The 22,222-nt window shown below is 44.2% G+C and overlaps 1 protein-coding gene across 1 annotated transcript; it reads right to left on the bottom strand.

Moving 5' to 3' along the window:
- Window positions 1–231: 231 nt before the first annotated feature.
- On the bottom strand, window positions 232–22,100 carry LOC147420468 (sucrose-phosphatase 2-like). The gene is made up of 8 exons (XM_086505144.1): window positions 21,946–22,100; window positions 21,519–21,818; window positions 2,419–2,520; window positions 2,143–2,337; window positions 1,426–1,725; window positions 1,129–1,315; window positions 515–561; window positions 232–423 (listed from the first exon to the last, which is right to left on the bottom strand). Exons 1-8 carry the CDS (start codon window positions 22,000–22,002, stop codon window positions 349–351), a joined length of 1,263 nt encoding a protein of 420 aa, XP_086361270.1. The 5' UTR covers window positions 22,003–22,100; the 3' UTR covers window positions 232–348.
- Between the last annotated feature and the right edge of the window lie 122 nt (window positions 22,101–22,222).

The raw sequence follows: 22,222 nt of genomic DNA, 5'->3' as shown, positions 1-22,222 counted from the left end.
GTGCATAAAACCTACCCTTACATTTATTTTTCTATGCTCTCAGCTAATATAAAGAGGGGGTGGTGTGTGTAAAGCCTTCTTATATAGGCTAGAGATGTGAGCATGCAGATGGCCACTTTGGATGAAAATAAGTGTATTGCAGAAAGTCATTTCTGATAAGTGTCAGTCGGTAACTTTTGAGAATTAATCGTGTGGAATAAATTAAACTTGCAATTACAACTATATGCCCAGTAGACTAAATGAATTATCAATTAATTTCCATAATTTGCAAGACATCATTAGCTTACACCGGTACGGTGACAAACAAATGAACCCCCTTCACATCTTGAGGGGGAACTGTAAGCCTGATTACGCTTCTGAGTCCTCATTTCCTTTAAGCCATGTCTCATGGATGTGAGTCCATTGCAATGTACTTGAACTTGCCTGGGTAACACACAGAAGGAACAAGGTTGCATGTGAGTGCTCCAGTTATAAACGTATGGAATCGTCCAGCTTTAAAGAAAACCACCTATACCTCTGTTTCGATAATTGCGGTCGTCATGCGGCAGGTCAGTTTCGAAGCTGCAATAGCGTGAAACAAGCTAAGCATGAATCCTTCAGATGCAAGTGATGATATATATATATATATATATATATATATATATATATATATATATATATATATATTGACATATTTTTATGTATAGTTATATAGAAGTCGATCTAGGCCCGACGATGATGAGAGTGGAAGTACTCTCGTTATTGACGACGATGCTAGTGACTGACTGAAATTGACTGCTACAGAGAACAAATGGAGGTAGTGCAACATTTCTAGGCACCGCACCGATAGCTCAATTGGATTTAGTCCCTCGCTTCAAACTAGGTGGTTAGGGTGTTCAAGTCCCCTTTGGTGCTAGTTTGTTTGTGCAAGCAACAGACTTTTTTTGTACATACATACATTTAATTATATATTTATATGTGTCTACATGTATACTTATTTGTTTATAATTATTTTTATATTTATAAAGCTAGGCAGAAAACTTGCACTTGTATATGATCCACATTCATGCATGCATCATTTTGCGACATAAAGACAATCCAACAATGACTACTATGCAAAAATTAGAGCTTCAAATTGTATTCTCTAACCTGCTCGTTTCCAATTGTCGAATCTAACCAACCAACTCCCATTGCCCATATGCCTAATTCGAACCCGGTCCACCCAGGTCTGATAAAGTCCTGCTCTGTGTAGAGCATGATTCCTTCGCAAAGCCTTGATTGCTTCACTGGCAGTCATTTCCTCCCCAGTAGGCAGTACCAAAGGGTTTGTGTGGAGCTGTCCAAGAAAGAAAAAGTCATTAACCATGACTGAATAGGCTCCTTATGAAAAAATTGCTTCAGAAAGCTTTGGTTAGGCAATTAAAAAGAAATAAAAAGTCGAGTCACCAGAGAATCTAGAATAGGCTTTGGAATCTCTACGCTTGTTTCCACGTCACCCCGCTCCCACTTCTCGCAGAGAAGATGAAACTCTACGATGAAATGTGCCACCTGCACAAACTCATCTTTGTGGCCACTATTATCCAGAAGATGAACTTTATCTCTAGGAGAGGAATTGGGTTGCAGGTCAAAGTGATGCATAGCTTGGAGGATTCCTGCAGCACACCTCTCAGTTGCACGGAAGATACGGGGGTTACCTTGGGCATTTTCTGCATACCACTTTAGCAATTCCTCTTGGGCATTTCCAACCTGCACCATTGCACAACTCATGAATTAGGCTCCCAACAGAATTCTTATACCAACATCTGGCAAAACCTTCGCTATCCCTCTTGAAATATCCCCACCCCAATGCAATTCCAAAACCCTTCAAACTTCATGCTAAGGATGACATACTCGTACGCAGTGTTTGGAAATTTCATTTTTTCCATCATATGCAATTCCTATTTATGAATTTTTTAAAAGGAATTTTTCTATTTGCGCTATTTTTTACTATTTCTATACTAGTTTCCCCAAAATCTTGGCAGGATCTTGCTGTTTCCTCTTGCTCTCAGCCAGCATTTTTATGTTTCAAAGCGGCAGGATTGTAAGCAGAGACACTTTTCCCAAACACTACTTGTATGCAGCTACCTTAAAGGATGAAAATTTTGGATTAAGAAGCCAGCTTACCATAACTCCATATACATCAGGGACGCTGAAAAGCTCTGCATCATTACCAGAGTCTCCACAAACTAGCGTGGCATATGGGGACCTCCCCTCTGCTTTAAATTTACGCAGAAGGTAAGCTAATGCCTGGCCTTTTCCCGCACCTTCAGGAAGGATGTCCAAATCAACTCCTCCACTGTAAATGAGCTTCACTTTCAGCTGTAACAAACAGTTTTCCATTCCAGAAAATTCAAAATAAAACAGAGGCCACAGAAACGAAGACAAATGGTAGCAGCTTACCCCATGCTCCTCAAATTTGCAAGCAAGCCCTCGTTTCACTTCATCTGCATGCTCTTTCTCTACATAAAAGCTGACTTTATGTGGCCTTTGCTCTGATTCCACCTGTGACCAAATAAACCCAAAAAGAGTTGTCAATTTATCCTGCAGCAAAAGCTGTGGGTACAGCTTTAAAAAAATCCCTCCTCCCAATCTTTAATTTGCCAGTATTACAGACTCAAAATATCAGACTCCATTAATATCGGCGAAGCGTACACCAGACAAAAGAACAGAGTCAACTATTCACACGTCCTCATGATGATAGCTGGACAATGAGCAGCTATAACTGTCGTCAATATAATGATATGACGTCTTGTTGAGGGGCCTAAGAGACTTTAACTCATCCTGGCCCCTCCTCTACTAATCAGATTTCAGTGCCGATCCGCCAACCATCTTGTGGCTTCCTAGCCTTGACTCCTACTGGTGAAGGTCTAGGCCATTGGGATTCACACTGGCCATGCATTGTCCGGGCATTTCTGATTTCAAAAAGAGGGTTCCAACAAGTAAATAAAAATCTAGGGAAGGAAACCAGCTTCGTGTTTGTCACAATCTCGTGACATATCCCCCCGCAATCTCATGACATACCCCCCTCTTGAAATCGCAAACGTCCTCAATTGCATGCATGCAATACATGCGACGGATGATCTAGTGTGATTAGCACCCTTCTATCATCGCATGTATCCGCAAGAAAGACTATCAAACATGTGTACAGAGGACTTAATGGAATCTTCACACTTTGGTCATTTCTGTCTATCATAGAAGTGAGCATTGTACCTTTAACATTGGTCAGGCCATGTACACTTCTATTGCACAGAACCTGTGTGTACATGGAAGTGCTAGCTCCAGCATCACCCCCCTTTTGAGCATGTGTCAAAACCCTTGCTCTACTGAAGTGATCTGAGTGGGAATATGAGGATTGTAAACCAAAGGCTTCAAGGTAAAGTTGCAATACATTTGGTGACTCTACAAGTTCACTCTCTTCCATCCACTTTGCATCCATAGGTGGATACTTCTTGAACTTCACCAAATAACGTCTTGCAACTTTTTCCTTAACTTTTCTATCTATATGTGCCAAAATCTGCTCAGGTAACAAGATCCCATCAAGTTCCTCAACTTCATGTTGATTCGACTCGCATATCTGTCACAAAGTGATGACGTGGCCACGGACAGCAGAAACCCTAATTTCTGCCAGAAACCCTAAAATTCCTGCAAACCCTAATTTCCGCCAAAAACCCTAATTTCCGGAAATCACGGAGGTGTTATTAAAATTTATTATATAAAAAAAAAAATTTGGGAAAATTTTTAGCGACGCAAATCTCTGCTTTTTCCTATGATTTGGGAGAAAGAGAGAGAAAAAGAGAACTTGCTTTTCTATTAGCTCTCATTGAGAGAGAGAATCTGCTTTTGCTTTCAAGCTTTTGGGGCTCTGCTTTTGGGCATCCCTTGTAACCTTTAAATTAGTGGTGAGGGCCTCACTTCTCAGAGCATCTGGACGTAGAGTTTGAGAGTGAAACCCTAACCGCTCTCTTGTACTTTGATGATTGATTAATATTAAAAGAAATACCGAAAAGGGCGCCAGTCTTTGGGGCCAATATCTCTAGGCACGGAACTCGGTCGTGCCAGTGCAAATCTATTGTGATCTGTGAATTGTTTTGAAGTGGTTATTTGGTGCTGTCGCGGTTGATTCTTGACTTGGAGTGTCCAAGTCTGTTACAGTGGTATCAGAGCACAGCCGATTTCTCTTCTATGGGAAATCCGATCCCCAATTTTTTTTTCCGCGGCACCTATGGCTTCAGGCAATGATCAGTCGACTCCCTCTGCATCTGGAGATGCGGGCTTGGATCACAACGAAGATTCAGACAGAGAGTATGGCCCGCCTCGGCCTACTCAGGCGGAGCAAAGAGAGATAGAGCGTCGTCGATTGATTGGCGATGCAACAAAGATGATGCTCAATTTTGCCAAGGATCCGAAGATGGCAAAATATGTGACCCAGACCTCTTTGGAAGAGGTACAGATGGAGTGGCAGAGAACCACAACACCACTCCCGAAACCCGCTCTCAAGAAACCTTCTGCCTCCAAGAAATATACGGAGAAGGAACTGGAGAACGTGGTTGATGCACGGATTGCTCAGCTTTTTGACGCGCAAAAGAAAGGCAAAAAGCAGAAGAAAGGCACTAACTTCCTGGGATATTTGGGTCGTCGGTCGACTTTTGACAAGGCAAAGAAACAGACGAAGTGTGTTCCATTTGAAGGAGTACCCAGTTCTTCTTCTTCTTCTTCTTCTTCTGATAGTTCTTCTAGCTCCTTGAATTCGAGCGAAGAAGACAGAAAAGGTAAAAAGCGAAGCAAGAAAAAGGCAAAAAAGGCTACATCTCGCCCAGAGACTGACGGTTCTATTGAGGACTCGTCTACAGACATATACCTTCATAAGTTCAGAATAGTCTGAACTCACGAATTATAAGAGGGAATAAAGCACTCATAAAACTATAAAAGCAAGGGACACACGAAAAGAAAAGAAAAACAAAAACAAACAAACAAACTAACTAAATCACTTTGACAGCTCAGATTCCGATGACGGAAAGTTTTATGCGAACAAGAAGAATTTTTACAAAGCTAACCAGTATGACTTTCTCGAAGATAAAAGCAAGAAAGTCCGAGCGTTTAAGGAAGGTGGCCACTCAATCAAGTTTGATACTTTTTCAGGATACTCAGATGCTTCGAAGGCTTTGTCTTTTATACAGCAGTTTGACATCGCTTTCGCGGGAGGACGCTATTCAGAGCACTCCAAGATTCGGAGAGCTACCTCTTACCTTAAGGGGAATGCTCGTACTTGGTGGTCCACGCTTCTTTTAACAAGAGTGCGCCAGTTAAATGGCTGAAATTTAAGAAGCTTTTTATTTCTTCTTAGTTGACACAAGAATATGAACGAGATGTACGAGCTGCTTGGAACCATCTTCGGATGACCAAGAGCGATACAGTAAATACTTACTATGAAAGATTCTAGAAGAATATGAACGAGATGTACGAGCTGCTTGGAACCATCTTCGGATGACCAAGAGCGATACAGTAAATACTTACTGTGAAAGATTCTGGAGCTCTTTTCTACCCGCCTCTTCATTCAAGAAGATCTCGTTCAGAGAACAGATTGAGCAGTTTACCTTGGGTCTACCTACAGAGATCCGAGATCACTGCTTGGAACAGAAGTCATCTTCTATTCAGGAGTTGATGAGTCATGCGAAGCGGGGCTTTGCCATTCACTCTGGCAGTCTGACCTACCCCACAGATGAGGCCATGACACAACGAGCTGAACAGACTTCTGGGAATGAAAGTAGAAAGAAAAAGAGCAACCCATAGAAAAATGATGCACGACCCAAGCTTACTCCTGAGGAGAGAGCTTGCTTCATCAAAGAGAGGAAGTGCTTTGGATGCGGGGAACAGTGACATATCTCCGCGAAGTGCCCTACTAAGGCACAGAAAGAACAAAAGACGACGACAGGCCTGAGAGTTCGAGAGCAACTGAGGAATGTGGCAGAAAAGGCAGATAGAAAAGCAGAACTGGTACCACATGGCGTGGGACCTGCACCAAATCTAATGAATGAAAGTACAAACTTTGTCGCTTTTGGGGCAAAGTGAAGGATCAGGAAGCTCTTTTGAAGGAGCCAAGGCCAACTTCTTTTCACTTGGAATTGGCGGCTCGATTTGGAATTACGCCCGACAGAATGACGCCACAGGCGGAGGTAGTTCGACTGGCACCCGGATGGGATGTTGCCATTACACCGAGCATTGGCAAACTTTGTTTGCAATGACAGGGGTGTTCAGGGCACGCGAGTGACGTTCTACTCACGATCCCTTGGTACCACAAGAACTATGCCGTGGTTGACTACCGGGCCGAGAAAGCGACTTTGATAAATGAAGGGCTTAGAGATTGTACTTGATGAACTTCAGTTTCTTACTCATTCTTTTGGGAGAGAACTGAACGATGGATAAAGGTTGAATATGTTTTGACCTGATCAAAAGAACGCCAAGATTTTTCTCCACACTCATGCCGATTGCTTTTCAGAGGACCTGAAGATCAAACCATTGATTTGATACCTGGAAGCATGCAACCGAACCGGCCACCTTACTGTGTGAGCCGAGTACAGAATGAAAAGATTATGAACCCAGTGAAAGACCTCTTGGAAAAGGGTCTTGTCCAGCCTGTTACTTCACCGTACTGCTCTCCACTGTTGTTGGTTTTGAAGAAAGACCGATCTTGGAGAATGTGCATCGATTATAGAGCTCTCAACAAAATCACCATCAAGAACAGATTTCCGATTCCTAGGATCGATGATATACTCAACAGGTTACAGGATCCTCGTGCTTTAGCAGGATTGACTTGAAGAGTGGATATCATCAGATCAGGATAGCGCAGGGAGACGTCTACAAGACAGCTTTTCGGACGACTTTTGGGTTATTTGAGTTTCCGGTGATGCCTTTTGGCTTAACCAATGCTCCTGCGACATTTAACAGGATGATGGACAGGATTTTTCGAGAGTACAGGCTATTTGTTGGCACTTTCTTTGACGACATCATTATTTTCTCCAAGAATGAGGCAAAACACAGAGATCATCTGCTTCAAGTCTTTCAGGCATTACGATATCACACATTAGTGATTAATGCAAAGAAAAGTGAATTTTTCCTACCAAAGATACACTTTTTGGGACACATTGTGTCAGCACAGCAGGAGTGCAAATGGACCCAGCCAAGATAGAGACTATCCGTGATTGGCCCGATTTAAGGAATGTCCATGAAGTTAGAAGCTTCTTGGGACTGTGTTCGTACTACATGCGGTTCATACGAAAGTTTGAAGAGGTTGCTTCCCCTTTGCATATCTTGACACAGAAAGGAGTACCTTTCTCGTGGGGACCCACAGAGGTGACTGCCTTTCAGACATTGAAAGAGAAATTGACTACAGGACCAGATTTGACTTTGCCGGACTTGCAAAAGTCATTTGAAGTATTTTGTGATGCTTGTGGTCGTAGTCTGGGTGCGGTCTTGATGCAAGAAGGCCATGTCATACCTTACGAGAGCCGTTTGTTATCTAGGCCGGAGATGACAGCACAGATCTATGAGAAAGAGCTTTTGGCGGTTATCCATGCTCTTACTCAGTGGTGGCATTACCTACTCGGAGCGAATTTTACTGTCTTTATAGACCATCAGAGTCTGCGCTACTTCTTGTCACAGAAGCAGCTTTCGGAAAAGCAGATGCGGTGGGCGAACATCTTGTCACAGTTCCACTTCTAGATTGTCCATGTGCAGGGACAGAAGAATGTGGTGGCAGATGCTTTGTCTCGGAAGCCGTTGGTTCTGGCTATTTCCACGATACATCATAGGAGCTTCGAGGATATGGTCGATCAGTATGCCACAGATACAGATTTTGCAGATATTTTCACACGGATACGGGATGGGGAGACAGTAGCTGGATACTCCCTTCAGGAAGGCTACTTGATGAAAAAGACTATGTTGTGCGTTACACAGCCGTTGAGGGAAAAGGTTATGACTGAATGCCACTGTCCACCTTTTACGGGTCACCGCGGCATTGCTACCACCATGAAAGGGGTAGAGAGATATTTCCTTTGGCGGAGACCCAAGAAGGATGAGGAAGACTTTGTGCGCAGTTCCTTGGTATGCCAGAAGGTCAAGTTTGACAGGCATAAGGCACAGGGATTGTTACAGCCTTTACCCATACCCACCCGCCCCTGGGAAAATATTGAAATGGATTTCATTTTTTTGATCTCCCGAGAACACATAATGATCACGATGATTTTCCGATTACATGGCACGTCTGAGACGATTGTCTCCGACAGAGACCCCAGATTTATGAGTTTGTTTTGGAAGGCAATTTGGGAGAACATTGGCACGCAGTTGCACTTCTCGTCATCGTTCCACTTGCAGACTGACGGGCAATTTGAGATTGCCAATTCAGTGATTTTAGATTTATTGAAGTCTTGTATCTCGGATCAGAAGACTCAATGGAAAAAGAACTTACCTTTGGTGGAATTTGCCTACAATAACACGATACACTCTTCGACGAGGAAGACGCCATGTGAGATTGTTGAAAGTGCTACGAAGGTTCCATCCTTCCTGAGCACGAAAGATTAGATATTTGAAGCGGATGAATATTTGCAAGATTTGGATACGGCTTTTGCCAAGGTTCGCGAGACTTTGCAGGAGTCTCAAGAACGACAGAAAAAGGCAGCGGATCGCCATCGTCGCGACTTGAAATTGAAGGAGGATGATTGGGTACTCTTACTTTTGAGAAGGCACGCCTATGAAAGAAAAAGGGAAAGGAGAGGCTTTTTCCAAAGCTTAGTATGCGATACTACGGACCTTTCCAGATCACTGACAAGATAAATGATGTCTCCTTCCGATTGAAACTGCCAGATACTTGGAGGATTCACAATGCATTGCATGTGAGTCTCTTGAAACCTGTTAAGGGTGATGTGCCTGATGATGGGGAGCCTGATGAGCAACCCGAAGTGGAAGAAAACAAGGAGATCCTTGTTCCTGAACAGATTTTGGCACATAACAATACGAAGAAAGGTAAAGTCCGAAGGCGGTTCTTGGTTTAGTTCAAGAACTTTCCTGCATTTGATGTGAGGAGGAGGACCTAGCAAATACTCCTCGGATTGTGAAACTTTACCTCGATGTTTTGGTTTAGCATAGTCTACTCCAAACGGAACCAAGAAACTCAGCTTGGCCGAAGATCTGGTGCACTGGGATGCACAAGAGGGGAGTTACTCCGCTCCTTTGTCAACAGATGCCTCGATTTTGATACTAAAGTCACTGATGTCTCTTTGAGCTTCAGGGATACTGAGAGCTGACAGTATTCTGCTTGATGACTTTATGAAATGGAATTCCTGATAATGATACTGATTTTGTTCTTGACTTCTTGTGAGTGTAGGAACTGATAGACGAAATGACTGCAGCATTTTGGTTTGATTGATCTCGAATAGACATGGTTGCAATAGGGGTTAGTCAATCGGACATCGTTGAGGTCCCGATTGGACCTAGATGTGATTGCTAGCTACATTGCCGATAAATCATGGTCTAAGATCCGAATGAATGTTGAATGTCATGTGATGTCTGGTGATGTCGTGTGATGTGACTGTCGATTTTGTACATGTGCTAGATGTGTGTTCCTAGTACGTAGGTACTAACAGTCAATGTCTACTAAGACGGATTATGGCTTTTGTCGGTTTTGCAGGTGTAATCGCGGTCGATTACAATGCTTTCAAGAGGGGGGTATGTCACAAAGTGATGACGTGGCCACGGACAGCAGAAACCCTAATTTCTGCCAGAAACCATAAAATTCCTGCAAACCCTAATTTCCGCCAAAAACCCTAATTTCCGAAAATCGCGGAGGTGTTATTAAAATTTATTATCGACGCAAATCTCTGCTTTTTCCTATGATTTGGGAGAAAGAGAGAGAAAAAGAGAACTTGCTTTTTTATTGGCTCTCATTGAGAGAGAGAGAATCTACTTTTGCTTTCAAGCTTTTGGGGCTCTGCTCTTGGGCATCCCTTGTAACCTTTAAATTAGTGGTGAGGGCCTCACTTCTCAGAGCATCTGGACGCAGTTTGAGAGTGAAACCCTAACCGCTCTCTTGTACTTTGATGATTGATTAATATTAAAACAAATACCGAAAGGGGCGCCAGTCTTTGGGGCCAATATCTCTAGGCACGGAACTCCGCCGGGCCAATGCAAATTTATTGTGATCTGTGAATTGTTTTGAAGTGGTTATTTGGTGCTGTCGCGGTTGATTCTTGACTTGGAGTGTCCAAGTCTGTTACAATATCCTCCGGCACATCTCCCACAAAAGGTCTTAGAAGACTCACATGAAACGCATTATGAATCTTCCAATCATCTGGCAATTTCAGCCTATATGCAACATCCGTGATCTTGTCAATTACTTGAAAGCCCATAGTAGCGCATTCCAAGCTTTGGAGACCACCTTTCCTAGCCCTTCATCTTCTTTAATCTTGCCTTTTCAAATCGCAATAGTGTTAAGAGTTCAGGCATCTCTCTTGGTTTATCCAATTGGTCCCAATTTCTCCCAAGGACAAGTGCTAGGGAGTGAGGGTTGTTTTGAGGCTGTGCCCGGCCCAGTGTAAGGTAGGTTTCTCATGTCGGGTTGTGTCTAGCCATGTTTAGCCTTGGGTTTTGGCTCTAATCCATGGCCATTAGGCTCCTGCAGGGTGGGAGTATTTTTCCCAGTCCAGCCGGTATTTTTTCATATAGCCCACAAGGCTTCTGGTGTCCTTTTTTTCCGATTTTCCCATTTACCAAGTCGTGGGGACTGGTGGACAGCTCGCCGATGTTACAAGACTGTGACAACCACTATATATATTTGATGGTTTCTTTCCCTTGATCTTTTTAAAATTTTTGGGACTCTCTTGTTGGAATCACAAATGCCCGAACATTGCATGGTCAGTGTGAAACAGTCGTTGGCCGAGAGTTTCACCTGCAGGAGTCAAGGCCAGGCAGCCACGAGATGGTTGGGCTGATCGACACTGGAATCCAACTAGTAAAGAAGTGGCTAGGCTCAGTTAAAGTCATTTAGGCCCCTCGGCATGACTTTATAAGTTGGTGGGTACTAGGAATTAAACCAAGAGGAGCAAACTGGACACATGGCAATAGGAGAGCAACTTGCAGGTTAGCACACACTCACATCCCATTTGGGGGCATCCAAAAATGAAGAGGGGCTGATTTTGAGTAAGTGTGCTACACAATGTGTGTGTGAGTAGTGGGTGCAGGTGCTCACAACTTTAATGAAAAGCTTGCCTTCTCCCTTGTCTCATGCAGCCGATGATCTGCTCTCGCGCATCTCTCTCTCCCCTTTGCTCATATGGTAATGCCCCACTAGTAGGGCTTCTCAGATGACCAAGTACAATTCTGGGAGTTTTGTGCGCGTTTGCCAAGGCTCTTTAAGAGCCTTCTGTACAGGAACTGGATTAGCTAATTTCTAATCCCCTATAAATACGCATAGTTCCATCGGGAAGGACTGCAAAAACGGAGAGTTTTCTCACGTGAAAACTCGTCCAATTTACAAGGAAACTGTCCCATTGCGTGCGGGAGCTTCTGAGACATGTGTAGACGTGTTTTTTCCACTTAAAATGATGTGAAACAGAAAATTACAACCTGCTGTGTTTTTCTACAGGTTTAGGGTTTCACACCTAAACTGCAAGGTACTGCCACGAGAGCCTCGAGAAGGCCTTCGGTGCTTGTACAGGACAATTTAGAGAGATTTCCCACGAGGAATCTCGTCTAATTCAAAGGGCAAGTGACCCTACAGGTGCGGAAGCGTGAGGGCTACGCACAGAAGTGATCAGCAGCGAATTGGAGCACAAAACAAAGAATTACAGCTTGCTGTGATTTTTTGCAGGTTCAAGGTTTTGGCCAGTTTTGATGCCTCTAGGTCCTTGGAGCTTTGGGGAAGCTAGAAATCACCGAATAGGTGTTTTGGTGGAAATTGGGGGCCAAAAACAGAGAATTCAGCGTGCTGTAATTTCTCGTCAAGTTTTATAAAGTGCTCTAAAATGCATGGAAAGTCACTGTTTACTTTGGATTTTGTCCGTGGAGACTTCTATTGTGGTTATGCTGCCGAAATCGCATTAAAGTAGGGGAATTTCAGCCCGATAAAAGTGGGACGGCTTGTAGAAGTTTATAGATTTTTCTTGAGTGTAATAAGAATAAAGAAATACCGAAAGGGGCACCAATCTTTGGGGCAACCAGGGTGTCCTTGTCTACTCAGGAGCGCTCTAGCTACCCAAGTTGTGAATTGTTTTGAAGTGGTGAATTCCAGATACAGGTCATCTCTGACGTTACTTTGTGTCGTAAAGTACAGATAAAGTTAATCAAAGTAAAGTTCGCGTAAAAGATAAAGTCTACCGTCCCTACGGGCCGGTTTCAGCCGACCTGGGATGTGGGGAGTATATAGGCAAGGAAGGGGCACCCTGGGAGAGTAGTGTGTGCACACTCTGGGGAGTACAGGGCATCCCTAGGAGGCAACCCTGGCAGGGGCAGTGGGCAAAGGGTGCATTCAACCCTAGCGTTTTTCCCATGCAGCCCTGGGTAGCACCACAATCACGCAGTGGGAAGCAGGCATTCCTTCCTTGCGTTTTTCTCCTCAGGGCAGCCTGTAGGTGGACGATCTCCTACAGAGGTAGAGCATCTCCAATGAAGACCTCGGAAAGCAGAAGATTCCTATTCCCTCTAGAGGGCAACCATAAGACGGCAACCTTGAGCGTTGATTCCTCTCTCTCCATATCCACCTTGTTGCTGGAAGGAGATGCAGTTCAGTATAGCCCATGTCGAGACCATGTCAGTGGTCTCGTGTGCAAGAGCAATTGGCAGTGTTAATAGCACTCGCAGTTGTGTGCACCTCGGGTCTATCCAGTTGGCATGTCAATTCTATGTCGGACCACCCTTGCTCACTTGTTTGAGCAAATTGTTATGACCTGAAACACATATTTAGTGGCCTAAGTGCAGATGACTCGAGACTTTGATCCCGGGAAGGAACAGGGGTCCTGCCTCATGCCAGCCTATTAGGTGAGCAATACAATGATGTGCACCGCCAACAATAGGTACGTCTACCTCATGTAAGGTGTAGCGGAATGAATGTTGTTCTTTCTCAAGATGAGTGCTCCGAACTGTGCTCAATGTTCCTTTTGTTCTTATGGAAGGGAGAGCCTTTCGTTCTTAATGAGAGAGTGCAATGATCACAAACAAAGTGAATGGACACTATGCGTGCAAGTGTATGAGACTGAGAGATAGAGAGAGAAGAGAAATACGACACCAGAGACGTTGTAAAACCCTCCTCCGAAGGCCCCACTCTCGTCGGCGAGAGTGGTCTACTATTGATTGCACAAACTGGTACAATGGGGATGCATGTGACTGATGCAAGTCTAGATTAGGTCGATGTCCACGACGGGGGTGACGAGTCCCATGTTGTGGCTGAAATCTGATGGTCTTATCTGCTGTCCAAAAAACGCTGCTGGCTGAATTCTGCGGCTGCTGAAAACGCTGTGGAAAACGCTGATTTTTGCTGGTCTTTATGGCTGAAAATCTATTGCTACTGTGGGGCTGAAATGGCTATGGAAAGGGGCTGAAAACAACCTGCTGAAAATCGCCAAGGCTGAAACTGTGGCGATCCTTGCTGGGATGAAAAACGCTAGACTTGAAGGAAGCTTGGCGATGAAGGGAATCTGGAAACGCTAGGCTGCTGGTACTTGTTGGCGATGTGCTTGCTGATGAAATCGCCAATGGCTGGTTGATGAAAAATGCTAGGAAAGGGAGTCTTGCTTGGAGGAGAAACCACCAAGGGTTCTTGCATGAGAAGTTGCCTGTTGAGCGATGGAGCTCCTGCTGCCTCTTCTACCAATTAGTGCTAGTCTAGGTTTGCTTATATACAAACTTACTCAATTTGCCCTACCTATTTTCCAACAAAAGTCACTTAAAAATAATATGTCAAAAATGTCAAAAATAGGGAAAATAGGCTAAATGCACTGGAAAATTTCCCTGAAGGATTCTGATGGATTTTGATGGGAATGCTTATGATTATGTTGTGTGCAACTAGAGGATATGCATCTACACTAAGTGATTGAGCATGCACGGTCTCGGAACAGACTCACAAAAGTGCCAAATCACCTCTAAATCTAGACTGACTGGACTGACTGAACCCTGATCATGTTGTAGCTTGTCCACGGACACATAGGGTTGGATGTGTCACGTGACATCCCCTCCTTTTCAAAGTGAGGTACTGGTACCGAACTGTATGGCGTCGAGGGAGATCGCCAATAGCATCCGGAATCTTGGAAGGGACTCTTCGCCGGCCACTCTGATGTGTGAGTCGTGCGGTACTTGAACTTCATAAAGGTCTGCAACGCTTGCTTCTTTGGGCCGCGCCGAAAGCGACACAAAGTCTTCTGTGGCTCCTCCAATGCTTCAACTTCGTCGAGAGTCATGTTTCTTTCTTCTTCAAGAATCTCCATGGCTGATAATTCCTGAACCCATTTCCAACACAAAACCATGAACATACCTATTCCATGTAAAGTGACTGGAAAAAATCTTGTCCTCCTCAAAGACCGTGCATGCAATGTAGATGAACAAAGATACGGAATGCCAAACCGTTCACCACACACACGCAAACAATAAGATCGAATCTTTCTCTTCTGAGCTAAAGCAATCAACTGTGGTAATTCACAACGGAAATGCCCATGCTTGGTGCTCGTACTTTCATGTGCTCTTTCTACAACTGTGTCATGCCAAGGAAGAGACATGGAATGTGACTTCCTTGAATGCATACTTTTCAGCCTCATGAATAATCCGCATACATTCGTGCTCATTCATGACTGAAACGTGCTCAACGTACAATATGTCATGCCTAGGAAAATAGATCACATAAAGACGCTGACTAAAATACAGGAAACGATCACGAATGAAACACTCATCATGCGAACACACAATACTTCTTGTGAGGGTTCTTTGGACCTAGGCTTGAGAGCCAAGATCGGTTCTTCCTGAAGGGGTGCTTTGGACCTAGGCTCGAGAGTCAAGATTGGTTCGTCGTGTTTGATCAAATCTTCCTGTGGGGGTTCTGTGGACCTCGACTCTAGAGCCAAGATCGATTCTTCGTGATTAATCGAATCTGCAACGAGGTTAGCTTCTCTAGAAAAAGCATCAACTAACTCATCATCCTTGTGAACAATCACGTCATCTTCATGCAAATCATCATGCTTGTGAGAAATCACATCTTGACCATGCAAATCATCATGCTTGTCCTTGTCATCCAAATCATCGTGCTCATCGTTATCATTCAAATCATCATGCAAATCATGTGTGTCTTGCTTTGGAGAAGAAGAGACTGAGAGAGTCTCCTTTTTCCGGATCTCTTGCATGTGTCCCTGAACTTGAGAAAAGAGTCGCAAGAACTCTTGCATGTGTCGGTCCCTCTGTTCTTGTCTTGCTTTGGCTGCCTTTCTTTCTGCTTCTCTTTTTGCTTTGCTTTCTGCGTGTCTGCGTTCCATTTCTGCTTTTCTTTCTGCGTGTCTTGCTTCGCGTCCTAACTTCCTTTCCATAAACATTTGGTCCAAGGCCTCCATAGGAGTTAGTGCAATCCTTGACGTAGATGGGGAAGGGGGAGGGTCGGAAAAACCTCCTGCTGGGGAAAATTCTTCTTCGCCTCTCTCATGCACATCACCTCCAAGCGAAGTATCCATTCCGCTTCGAGTGATGACCATTCTGAAGTCGTGGTCCTTGTGGGTTCTTGTGGTCTTGGGTTCTTAAGTTCACGAGGAACTTGGGTTCTTGAGTTCTTGAGGTTCTTGCGGGTCTTGAGGTTCTTGAGGTTCTTCTTTCGCTTGCAATCAGTGTTCGAGAAGGATCTTCTCTTCACCCAAGTTCTACTCTTTTCCGCGACCGCACCCCTTGGCGGCCTTGCGCTCACACCAAGGTTGCTTTTTCCCACCTCACGTCGATTGGCCGGCCGCTAAGTGCACAGTCCGCTCTGAAAAGAGGCACAAGGGGAGGCTAGACAAGCCCTTCTTCCTTGGGATTCCTGTCACTCTTCAAAAACACAATTAGGAATCGACACGCCCAAGCGAACTTGGGTTCCTACGACCGCAACAAGCAAAAAAATTCTTGTGATTCTTGTGGTTCTTTCCTTGAGTGATACTGAACACTGCCAAAGCTCTGATACCAATGTAAGGTGCAGCGGAATGAATGTTGTTCTTTCTCAAGATGAGTGCTCCGAACTGTGCTCAAGGTTCCTTTTGTTCTTATGGAAGGGAGAGCCTTTCGTTCTTAATGAGAGAGTGCAATGATCACAAACAAAGTGAATGGACACTGTGCGTGCAAGTGTATGAGACTGAGAGATAGAGAGAGAAGAGAAATACGACACCAGAGACGTTGTAAAACCCTCCTCCGAAGGCCCCACTCTCGTCGGCGAGAGTGGTCTACTATTGATTGCACAAACTGGTACAATGGGGATGCATGTGACTGATGCAAGTCTAGATTAGGTCGATGTCGACGACGGGGGTGACGAGTCCCATGTTGTGGCTGAAATCTGATGGTCTTATCTGCTGTCCAAAAAACGCTGCTGGCTGAATTCTGCAACTGCTGAAAACGCTGTGGAAAACGCTGATTTTTGCTGGTCTTTATGGCTGAAAATCTACTGCTACTGTGGGGCTGAAATGGCTATGGAAAGGGGCTGAAAACAACCTGCTGAAAATCGCCAAGGCTGAAACTGTGGCGATCGTTGCTGGGATGAAAAACGCTAGGCTTGAAGGAAGCTTAGCGATGAAGGGAATCTGGAAACGCTAGGCTGCTGGTACTTGTTGGCGATGTGCTTGCTGATGAAATCGCCAATGGCTGAGGTTGATGAAAAACGCTAGGAAAGGGAGTCTTTGCTTGGAGGAGAAACCACCAAGGGTTCTTGCATGAGAAGTTGCCTGTTGAGCGATGGAGCTCCTGCTACCTCTTCTACCAATTAGTGCTAGTCTAGGTTTGCTTATATACAAACTTACTCAATTTGCCCTACCTACTTTCCAACAAAAGTCACTTAAAAATAATAAGTCAAAAATGTCAAAAATAGGGAAAATAGGCTAAATGCACTAGAAAATTCCCCTGAAGGATTCTGATGGGAATGCTTATGATTATGATGTGTGCAACTAGAGCATATGCATCTACACCAAGTGACTGGGCATGCACGGTCTGCGAACAGACTCACAAAAGTGCCAGATCACTTCTAAATCTAGACTGACTGGACTGATTGAACCCTGATCATGCTGTAGCTTATCCACGGACACATAGGGTTGGATGTGTCACGTGACACCTCAAGTGCGGCCGGGCACAACCACAAAACAGCCCTCACTCCCTAATCTGCACCTGGGAGATACCAGAGCTACCACCAGACAGGAAGTTGAACTCTAACAGCATGCCTTCCCGCAAGAGGAGCAAGCATGCGGTTGTTGGATCCAAAGGGGGAGCTATTCATTCCCAGCTTCTTCTTCAGAGAGAAATGTTTGGAAAGCAATAGCATCTTCTTCAACACTTCTAGAGCAGGTTTCTATGACTGTGTTTTCTTTGAGGAGATGGATTGGCAGATTTGCTATGCCTTTTGCAAATGCACAGCTCTCTTGGAATTGTCGACAGAGCTACCTATCCGATGGGTAGCATGTTGATGATTCGGTTGCACTTTTGTACCAGATTGTAAATTATGGACGACGAGAGGGGGATCTCTTTCCTTCTAGAAGGAGAGGATGTTCTTTGATTTACTCTTGTCCATCTGAGGATAGAAGTTCCAATTCCAACTTCAGTAGTCTCTTGCTCATCCGGTATGCAAGAGTTTAAGTGCATATTCCAGTGCATGTGTTGGAGTTGGTTTTGACAGGCAGAGGGGGAGACTTCTATCTCCAACACCAATTCTTGTGTGATCATCCCACTTCTTTGGATGAGGTTTAGAGGTGGAGCATGTGGTGCCAGACCCTTAGCCAACAATGACAACAGTTTGAGGAGGCCTTGTTGGAGTGTGGACTTCTCCTTTCTCCATGTTCTCTCCTTCCCCAGTGGTAGTGTGACCCTGCACATTTGGTCATTTCTTTGCCCTCTTGTGGGCTTGTCAGTATCAGTTGTGAGACAGTTTAAGATCCTTGTGAGCTAGTCTACACCAGTTTTGGGACAGGTTTGCAACCTTCTATGGCAAACTTTTCTTGATGTTCCACAGCAGATTTGTCAAGATCCTTTGAACGACAGGTTTGCACGTAGTGTCGACAGTTGGTGGGGACATCTTGTTCCTACCCCCGCAGTCAGAAATGTTTGGATGCTTCTTCCATACATCCCTTTGGAGAGCTCCAACCTTGGGGGCAACCCTTTTCGAGTGCAGATTTGGCCGCGGCTAGCTAGTATAGCAGGTTCTTCCCTTGCACTCTTTTGCACAGCTTTCTGGCATGTTACAAATCAGCCCCAGCGTTCTTCACAAGCTTGTTCCCCGAGCCGGCTCCTTTACTCTTTCTTTGAGTATTGGAGTCATGTTGTGTATTGAATATTGATTGCACAGTTCAATAGTGGGTATGTTCTCTTCAGCACAAGTATAAAGGACAGTTCGGATGAGGATTTTAAGAAGCAAGTTACAAGAGTGGGAGTATATCATATGTGATCTTCTGAGTGTGTATGCAGTTTGGCATATTATATTGGATTGTACCTACAGGTTTGATCTTGGCAGATGCAAAGAAGTGGCGTATATTTGGTTCCAACTTATGAAGTCTTGCCGAGGGGCCTAAGAGACTTTAACTTGGCCTAGCCACTTCTTTCACACTGGTCATGCAATGTCCTGGCATTTGTGATTTCACAAAGAGGGTCTCAAAAATTAAATAAAAATCAAGGAAAGGAAACCGACAAATAAGGTTAGTGTTTGTCACAGTCTCGTGACACTCGCTAAGAAGTATCGTCAATGTCCACGCTGGTAAATAGTCATACTGGGCATCTCCGATGCCAGCTAGAATAGTCTGCAAAGCCTCCGTCGATGTCCTGGTGGCCCTCGTAGACGTGGGCATCTAGCTCGCCCAATCTCAATGGCTCTGTCAGTCAATATACCTCTGGTATAGGTGGACTTTGAAGTCTACTGTGAAGCGTGCTCATCTAATTGTTGAGTCTTTGCTCTAAAGAAGTCACTGATTTCCCTCTCTGAATGTCTTCCACTATCTAATCTCATCAAGAGACTCTCCTTGTGTCTGCATAGCTCTAGCAAAAAAAACCCAAGGCATCTCTGATCCATTGAGATATTCATCTACAATTGAAAACGTCTTTTCGCCTTCAAAGTCTTCACTAGCTTTCTCAAAGGAAGTTCCATCTTCCGAACCATGGCAAAAAGGATGACACAAATGAGAGGGGACGCTGACATTGATAAACAAAGACGTAAAAAATAGTGTATAGCAATAACAAAGTACCAGCGAAAACAAACATAGGGCCTTTCCAAAAGTATGAAGTCAAAGACACTAGGGCAGCTTCTTAATCATCCAAGTTCTCAATGTTGTAGCAGTCATCATACGCGTCGTATCCAAGTTCTTGCACACCGCCCTCCAAAACAAACTAGTTATCCTCGAGTCTCTTTTGGCACAATAGACTTTGGCATCCTACGATATCATGTGCAATGTAGTTATAAAATTAATGTCTTGACCTCTGACAATGTATTACAAATGTTTGAGAAAAGGGCTATCTCCACTACTCAAGTTCTCTTCATCCTTTCATCCACAAACCATCTGGCAATCAAGTATTATGGATTGCATGGTGTTAAGACTTGTTGAAGTGCTCTATCTCTAGTCACATGTTCGAGTGGAGCAAGTATCTCATTGGTGGAGTTTGCCTACAACAACATAGCTCACACAACTACTGGAAAGGCACCTTCTGATAGGTCAAGATTAGCAAAAAGGCTCCACCTGTGTTGTGCGCCAAGGATAAGATCTTTCAAACAAATCACTTTGTTGAGAATCTGCAGACTTCTTTTGCCAAAGTTAAGGGGCTTTGCAGAAGTCTCAGCATAGGCATAAGAGAGCAACAGATTATCAATGTGCAGCCGATGAACACAGGAACACGAGAGAGAGAGAGAGAGAGAGAGAGAGAGAGAGAGAGAGAGAGAGAGAGAGAGGGCGACTCAATAACTATGAAGGCATAATGATACAAGATGACTAGTGAGTGGACCAGCCCCCGGGGCTACACTGATAAAGTGAGCCACCTGGGTCGGGCAAAATCTCTAAAAATACCTTAACACAAAAAATCCAAAAATCTAAAAAATATATAAAATGGGTAAAACGTCCGGTGCAAACCCTATAAGTGCCTACAATCTCTACCAAAAGGGTGAAAGGGTAGCCAACCTGCAACCAAGGGCCTGAATGCACGTGAGGAAAGCCATACAAAAGTGAAAGCGTCTGGCAGGTGAACATATAGCTCTAACACCCCCCCTCAACAACAGATGTTAAGAAGCTGCGGAGGAAATTCGGAGTCTCGACAAAATCTCGAAAACCAAAATGAGCACCAAGAAGCTGCAAAGGAAACTCGGGGTGTTGACAAAATTTGGAGAGTCAAAAGGAACACCAAGAAGGTGCGAAGGGAACTCGGAGTACTCGGAGTCTTGACAAAATCTGGAGAACCAAAATGAGCGCCAAGCCAAGAAACGATGAACCGTCCACAACGCCAAGGGAAGATGACCATAGTGGAGGTTGCAGAGATCAAGTCAACATAGAAGCTGAAAATAATAGCCAAAATATGGAATAAGTCGCCAACAAGGATGAAATGGAAGTGCCAAAGATGAGCATATCGTAGCCCATTGGCTAATAAGTAAGCAGGTGGATCACCTCTCTCTCAAGCGAGCTGATTAAAGACCCCCCCAAGGTTGGAGGTCAAACAAGGGGGTTTAATCCCCTCATGTATACAGAGCACCCATGTTTCAGCAACAACATTGTAATGGAGGGTTAAAAAAAATTTAGCTCTGTTATTGACACCCTAAAATCATAGTTCCTTTGATGCTTTTTTGTAAAGAGAAAAGTCCCATCATGAGTGTAATTCGTCCTTACAAACCAACCCTTTTACAAAAGCTCTCTGAGATTGAAAATCCAATTTAGCCCTAATGGTCACCTATAATGTCACATTACAAAATATATGATGCTACCAAGCTTAGTGTCAAACATACTTTTGCCCTAAGAATAGAACGCTTCATAAGCTTACCTATCAGATAATATGTGACTTGATTTTGATCAATTCATTAAAAATAAATTGCCATACACCTATTCCACACCCCATCTTGAAAAATTTTAGATTTCTGCCCTATCACTTTGTGCGATGAGAGGACTACAGATGAAAGAAACTTTGCATGATGAAGAAAAATAAAATATCTGTTGTCTGCTTTTTTTTCCACACAATTTAATGCAGGGAGGTGGAATGCTCATCTTCAAGGCTCTATAGGCTAACACCAAAAAACGAAATGAACATCTACGAAAAGTCTAAAACAAGTATTGACAAAAGACATCGACCTGAACTCGTAGTTGAGGAAATTTAGATGCCTCCTGCACAACAATGTTGCGGTTCCACCCTTGATTGAGCTCCTGCTCCCAGCCCTGATCAGGGGTCATGCTATCACCGTACATGATCTCTGTGCCTACTGACATAATGGCTATGTTGGGAGTGAGCAAGGGTTTCTCCCTTCTGAGCTGCTTGTAAAGAGTAGGGGACCTTCCGGTGGAAAAAACCAGGAGAGAGTCATGGCAGTAGTCTGCAGCCCACAATGCATTGAACCTCAGTATGGAAGTGTTGTTGTCATCATGGTGGTCTACCTGAAAAACTCAGCACAGAGCAAAGGGCAGAACATCTCTCTCTCTCTCTCTCTCTCTCTCTCTCTCTCTCTCTCTCTCTCTCGTGGCGTGGAGTGTGCATGTGTGTAAATTCAAATGTGGTATATACCATGGTATGATCCAAGTCGGAGACGATCATGAAGCGAGGGTTGGAAGGGAGAGCCATGGCTGGGGGGGAACCACAGTTGCTCCTTCTCCAATACAAGATGCTGAAGACGGTGTGTGTATAGGTAGGCTATTCCTGAAAATGCGTCTCCTTAACACGTGGCCGTGGCTCCTGTCCAAAATCCGAAGTAGAGTTCCTTTTCTCTCATTTCTGGACACGTGTAAAAAAGGCTGCCCTTTTTTGAGGAGTCCAATAATTAATTGGATTTGAACTCGCATAT

This window comes from Adiantum capillus-veneris, chromosome 28 (genome assembly GCF_014529385.1).
Source record: "Adiantum capillus-veneris isolate H3 chromosome 28, ASM1452938v2, whole genome shotgun sequence".
Taxonomy (NCBI): Eukaryota; Viridiplantae; Streptophyta; class Polypodiopsida; order Polypodiales; family Pteridaceae; genus Adiantum; species Adiantum capillus-veneris.
Note: the sequence above shows the minus strand (reverse complement) of the source record. Positions and strands in the feature narration are given on the sequence as shown.